Source organism: Elephantulus edwardii, unplaced genomic scaffold (genome assembly GCF_000299155.1).
Source record: "Elephantulus edwardii isolate Elephantulus edwardi_28Jun2011 unplaced genomic scaffold, EleEdw1.0 scaffold00164, whole genome shotgun sequence".
Taxonomy (NCBI): Eukaryota; Metazoa; Chordata; class Mammalia; order Macroscelidea; family Macroscelididae; genus Elephantulus; species Elephantulus edwardii.
Window position 1 is genome coordinate 6239615 of NW_006399914.1, and position 6758 is coordinate 6246372.

Genomic DNA, 6758 nt, shown 5'->3' on the forward strand with positions numbered 1-6758 from the left:
AATATTTTTTATTATTTTTTTAATTTCATGATACATCTGATTACCAGAACAATTCAATTAAGATAGCAGAGGCAGTGAATTCTTAAAAGTTTTATTTTCCTCAAAGCAACCATCAGAGCACACAGTTAAGATTTTCTTTTTTCTCTTTTTTTTTGTGTGTGTATGAGTACCATCAAATCGGATCTGACTGGTGCAGGAGGAGACTGTCCCTCCTTCTCCGGCAGAGCATCTGGTGGATTTGAACCGCAAACCTCTGGGATTGCAGTTCAGCTTCTTGCCAATAGGCCACCAGAGCTCCATACAGTTAAGATTTTTTTTAAATGCTTTTTTTCACAGAAGTGAAATAATGTAATGGTTTACATTATTGTATTTAGCTAACTTATGAATAAACAGAATTCTGCTTTTAAATGTATCAATTTTTAAAAATTAACTTTGTTGAAGAGGATGGTAACACAGTCAAAGGTAAAAAATCTGTGCATGAGGGTAAATACGGAAATTTTTTTTTCTACTCGAGTCTTCCATTTGAGACTATATTATTACCATCTCATGAATCCATCAAGAAATATTTTAGCATTTTAAAATGCTCTGAAACTTGCTTGTATCATTGAAAAACTTAATTTCTTTAAAAGGGTTATTAAATAAATAACAGATTTAATAAAGTCTCAGTGGACATCAAATAATTTAAAAGGCCCAATAATGATTCAATTGATGAATTCCTAGAATATTAAAGTGAGATGAAAAATGTCTCCAAATGAATTTTGCAGTTTCACTTACATTCCAAGTATGAAATTGTGACATTAAATATTTGAGACATTACTATAAACATTTACAAAGCTATCTTACAAAGTTATCAGTTTAAATAAGAAAGTGTAAGCCAAAAAAACATATTTTTCCTTTCCTTCCAAAAAGAAGAATGTTAAAAAGTTTGAAACTGAAACTGAACATTGACAGACACAGATTTAAATGACACTTCAGTGGGCAGTGCAGTACATTTAAAGGGTATTAGAATACAAAAGCAAAATATAGGCCTATTTACAACTTACCTACCTTTCTGACTGTATGTAATCTTTTTTTAAGAATGGCAAAAAACACAAATATGAATGTTGAAGATGGGGAAAAAAATCTAGGCTATTTTTATTATAAATCATTAACAATCAAAATGAGGGCATATCCTTGAATCTCTAATATTTTTTAATTCTTTTAGAAAAACAGAAGATAAGCATGTTCTATACTTTGATGGTATTATAACCTAATACAATTATGACTAACACACCCAATATATATATCTCCCAAAAAACAACCAAAATACCACCTCCAAACATAAGTTACAGGAAGGATAAACTAAAGACATACCTCACGGACTTTCTCGATAGCATAGGTAAAGATATAAGCAATAACAATCCATTCTTGAACTGAAGGTAAGGCGTCCATTTTCACAAGAACCACAAATGTATAAAGCATCAGAAACCCTAAATATGCCAACTAATAAAAAGGGAAAACATTAAAAAATAAATTATGATTAAAACATCTCCCCCCAAAATAAATGAAACCAGTAACTATTCCATGCCACTGTAATAAAATGGGACTGACATCAGGGTTGAGCAAAGACAGAAAAGGAGGGGAAGAATGATGTATATTGCATTGAAACAGATGAGGGAGAGATCCCTTTTTTAAAGGGATATATGAATGGGTAATCTTGTCATTACAGAAGTTTAGAGTGAAGGCTGCACTGTGGAGTGAACTTGGAGGGAGGGATTGCATAACAATGAAAGAGTTTTTCTATTTCTTTTCAAGGAGACAGTGAATTGGGGGGGAAGGGCTGGGCAGGGAGCAAAGTGCAACAGTGAATGACTGGAAACCCTAAGTTTCTGTAAAGTTTCATTAAAATTAATAAATTTTAAAAAAGTAGTGGTTAATCTCATTCATTTCTTAAATTGAGCACATCTCTCTATGAACACATGCCCTTTTATTAACTAGTAAAATCTGTTCTTTTCTAGAGAGAACAGCCAAATATGTGGCTGATAAGTAAATATATATTGATCTAATATGTTAAAGGAAAAAGTTATTACCTCACTGCTAAATGAAACCAAGTGGAAGGATCTGGATTAGTTTTCATAATCACTCAGCTACCCCAATTATCATGTATTTGTTTTGATTTGGTGGCTTAGTCTGTAGGGATTTATGCTTCTAACCCAAAAGTCACACCTCTCTGGTAGTTCAAATTTGCAGCTTTGTAGGAGAAAAACAGACAATCTCCTTCCATGTGCTTAGAGCCTCAGAAACCCAGTGGAGGGTCAGCTATGCGTTGGCTCCCACTTGACCAACTGAGCAATTAGTAAATTTCTGCCTTTCTGTTCATTGGCAGTTTAGATGATAGTAAGACAAATGTACTGCCTTTTTAAATGGAAAATGGCTTCTAAGTAAAGTAAAGGATATAAAAATTAGCATATACTGTAACTCAAAGGTCTTTTAAAAATAAAATGATCAAAACCATACCGTGTTAAACCAGAATTTTACAATTGGTGCATGATAAAAGGCATAAAATTTTCGTGTGATTGGAAGCTTTTTTGATTTTATTTGTATTTCCATTTCATTTTTTCCTTCATTACTATCCAAAATCCTTATTTCTTTAAATACTTCATAACATATCCTAAAATATTACTTCTATACATCTATAATTTTGGTGTCTTCTTACCATAGGAATCTCTTTTGTTATATTTTGAAAGTTGTTTTCACTATCTTCCATTGTCATTTGATGGGCATCTTGAGATTGTGGAATATGAGACATTTCAGCTTTAGTTTTATATTCCAGCATTAATATAGCAGGTGGAACTAAAATGCTTAATATAACCTAAGAAATTAGAAATGTACAGGGTTTCATTAAATTAATGACCTTCAAGATGATAATAAAAACAATAAAAGGTGATTAAATATTTTGTGATAATGCTAAAGAAAAAAATGTGTATTTCTTACATATACTATTTAAAGAGGCTAGCAAGGAATTATTTCAAGGAATAAAATATTTTAATATTAAGAAAGTAAGAATGTAGATAAGATTTAGTAATTACCATTGCCTTTTAAAAGAAAATAAAAAACAGACTAGGTTAGATTCCAGAAAATATATTTTGTTTAAAAAAAATCTAAAATCTGTGCTCGCTTCGGCAGCACATATACTAAAATTGGAATAATACAGAGAAGATTAGCATGGCCCCTGCGCAAGGATGACACGCAAATTCGTGAAGCGTTCCATATTTAAAAAAAAAAAAATAATCTAAAATCTTATGAAAGTGCTATGTGATTGTTTATCTTATCCCAGTATCTCTTTGGAAATATTCCATGTCATAACATGATTATTCAGCTTGTGGCTCTATAAATTCTAAATTTTAGGTATTACCTGAAAAATACTAAAACACAAAGAAATGATAATTGTAGATTAGGGTTTCTGTAGATTAATCTTCCAAAGTGGTTTTCAGTTGATGAATATTATTAGTTATGCAACAACAAATTTTAAGAACTACTTGTCTGATTTCTACCCTATTTCTGTACGTTACTTAACAAATGTAAGATAAAAAGCTCATAGCTTACTATGATGAAAATCAAAATTTCAAGCAAAATCTTACCCTTAAAAGTTTATATTTAGCCTAAAGTTACTCTTCTTAACCTTAAAAATCAAGTGAGCCTATACACTTCAAATAACAGAACAGACAGTGATAGATTTTAGAAGGTGATCATTCTTTCATAAAGCTACAATTCTGTTCACATGGCAGCTAGCTGAAGTCTGTAAAAAGCAGTAATCCCCTTTGCAGCGTTCATATTTCTGACTCAGGTAACACCTGGAAAGAGTTAATGAGGTGGAGGAAAAGGAGTCCAACATGCAATGTGCCACTTGGGAGTAAATGTCTGCCACAACTCCTAAGACTCTCATATTAAAAATAACTACACATCTGAGCTAATTCCTGTTTATCTATTCATATACTTTATTGAAAAATGTTCCTAAGTTATACCTTGTACCATGAATTCTTCCTCATATTCAGTCTTCCCATCCACATGTCCGACAACAACATTTGTGTACAAGTATGGGCTATGAAAGGTCTAAGCCTTGAAGAAACTGCTAATTTAAGGCAAGTTGAATTACTCCAGTTTTTCAGTTCGTATGTAAGTAATTTCATTGCCATGGTTTCATCCTGTCTGAAGGATTGTTCTAATAATTCAACTGCCAGCTGACCAAAATCACTATTTGAAAAAGAAAAATGAACATATATTCAAGATTACAAAATTAAAATTTAAAAACACTGTTCTTTCATTTCATTCAATCATTCATACATCTTTTGGTTTATAATATTAATCACAACTAGTTAATGTAATTAATTATAAATTACATGTCACCTTTCCCTTCTGCCAACTTATTATTTACAAAAACCAACACAATTTGTAAACTTTCACTCAAACAGAAATACATTAATAAATGAAAGCCTATATATAGTACAAATAAAGATTCTTTGCTTGATACTGTGGTTGTTTACAGATTGCAAAATATGCTGTAAAGATGATCTTGACAAGCCCATTTGTCTTCCTGTTGTTGTATGCAAAAAACAACCTGGAGTTAACCTCAAACAACTGGAAAATATTCAATGATATTAGAGTGGTTATTTCAGAATATGTTTGGATTCATCCAATTTGTTATTTTTAAAAAGAGGCGAAGCATTTTGTAGGTTAATCTACTTCCACATGTACAATGTTTCTGGAAGGATATTTACAAAAGTAGACACAGCTGGGCTGTCTCCAGGGAGATAAACTGGGCAACACCCTTCAGGAGAAATACAGAGATGGTTTCTCTAAATTTTATTTTATTATTTTTTTGTACGTGTACCGTCAAATCGGATCTGACTGGTACAAGAGGAGACTGCCCCTCCTTCTGCAGCAGAGCATCTGGTGGATTCGAACTACATACCTCTGGGATTGCAGTGCAGCTTCTTGCTCACTAGGCCACCAGAGCTCTCTTAGAGATGGTTTTTTTATACTATGTTATACACATATTCTTTTATAAAAAGAAAGAAAATAATCTGTGTTTATAGAAAACAACCTAAATTACATCTTCAGATGAAAAAAAAAAGTCCAATGAGTGTCTATAATATGCATGCTATTTACCAAGAGGTGAATAAATCATATGTATCTTTGCTTCTACATGCAAGAATACCTCTATAAGAACATACCAAAAACTAGTAGCATTGCTTTGCTTCGAAAGAACAAGAATACCAAGGGGACAGAATGAGGGAGATCTTTCACAAAACGCTTATTTGTACTTTGCACTATGTGCAAGAAAATAAAGGGGGGAGGGAAATCCTAAAATAAAAAGTCTATTATTTTTAAATTCATTCATAGCACTATTCATTTTTAATATGTTCATACACATTTATGAAACTATGGCATTAGAAGAGTAGATCTGTTTTTAGAGAAACACATCTCCCTAGATAACACAAAATACTGAATGAAATATATCACATTAAGACATGACTAGAAAGGTAAATCTACATTACTTTTTCTTGGACCTGAAAGCAAACTCTACAGTCTCTGCAAGGAATCAAAAGCGAAAATAGTAGTGCTCTGATCTTAGTAATACTTAGTGCTTTTCAAACACAGAACAGAATATCGAGTGTTACTGTAGGTTACTGTAGGTGTTGTAAAATCAACTATAACTCATAGTAACTTGTGAACAATAGATCTGATGCTTGCACTAACCCTCACCATTATCACAATCTGCCACTGTGCCAATCACTCTCTGAGGGACAAAGTTTTACCAAGGACAACTGTGGGTGCACTTTCTCCAAAACTATCGGTTTGTTCTTCCTTTCAGCAGTTCATGAGAAATTTAATCCTGTTCCCCAACATCACAATTCAAATGCATAAATAATTTTTCAGTTTTCCTTATTTGCTGTCCAACTTTCAGATGTACTACAGGAAGCAAATTATTTCTACCATCAGGTACTTCTTAATCTTTAATATCCTTGATCTTTAGCACTTTAAAAGGTCCTTCACAGATTTTCCCTATATTAACACATCTTTTGATTTCCTCACTGCTGCTACCATAGATACTGATTGTGGATGAAAGTAAAACAAAGTACTTGACAACTTCAGTCTTTTCTCCATCTATCATGATGTTGCCTACTGGTTAAGTGGTAAGGAATTTTGTTTTCTTCACTTTGAAATGTATTCCATATTGAAGGCTATGGTTTTTTGATCTTCACCAAGTGCTTCAAGTACTCTTCACTTTCAGCAAGCAAGAGTGTGCCATCTGCATAACGCCAATTGTTGATGAGTCTTCCTCGAATCCTAATGCCACTTTCTTCTTCAAATAATGCAGCCTCTTGAACGATTTGCTCAGCATACAGACTGAACTGGTATGAGACAGGATAAAACGACGACACAGACCTTTCCTAATTTTAAATCATGTAGCGTTCCCTTGCTCTGTTTGCACAATAGCCTTTTGACTATTAGTATAGGTTTCACATAAGAACAATTAAGTGTTCTAGGATTCCATTCTTTTCAATCCTAGGTAGAATTTGCTATGATCTAAACAGTCAAATGCCCTTGCATAGCCAATAAAACACAGGTAAACATCTTTCTAGTAGTCTTGCTTTCGAATCTGACATCTGCAATTACTATCTTTCGTACAATGACTTCTTCTGAATCAGTGATCCCTGTCAATAAACTGCTTCAGTTATTTTTTAATAAACTTCAGCAAGATTTTACTTACAAGT

The 6758-nt window shown here is 32.7% G+C and overlaps 1 protein-coding gene across 1 annotated transcript in view; it reads right to left on the reverse strand.

The window, feature by feature from the left end:
• TRPM7 (transient receptor potential cation channel, subfamily M, member 7) overlaps positions 1 to 6758 on the reverse strand; it is a 160006-nt gene that overhangs the window by 51438 nt on the left and 101810 nt on the right. The window contains 4 exon segments of the mRNA XM_006895330.1: positions 1354 to 1482; positions 2497 to 2661; positions 2696 to 2851; positions 4005 to 4233. Of these exon segments, the coding sequence (XP_006895392.1) occupies positions 1354 to 1482; positions 2497 to 2661; positions 2696 to 2851; positions 4005 to 4233 (679 nt within the window).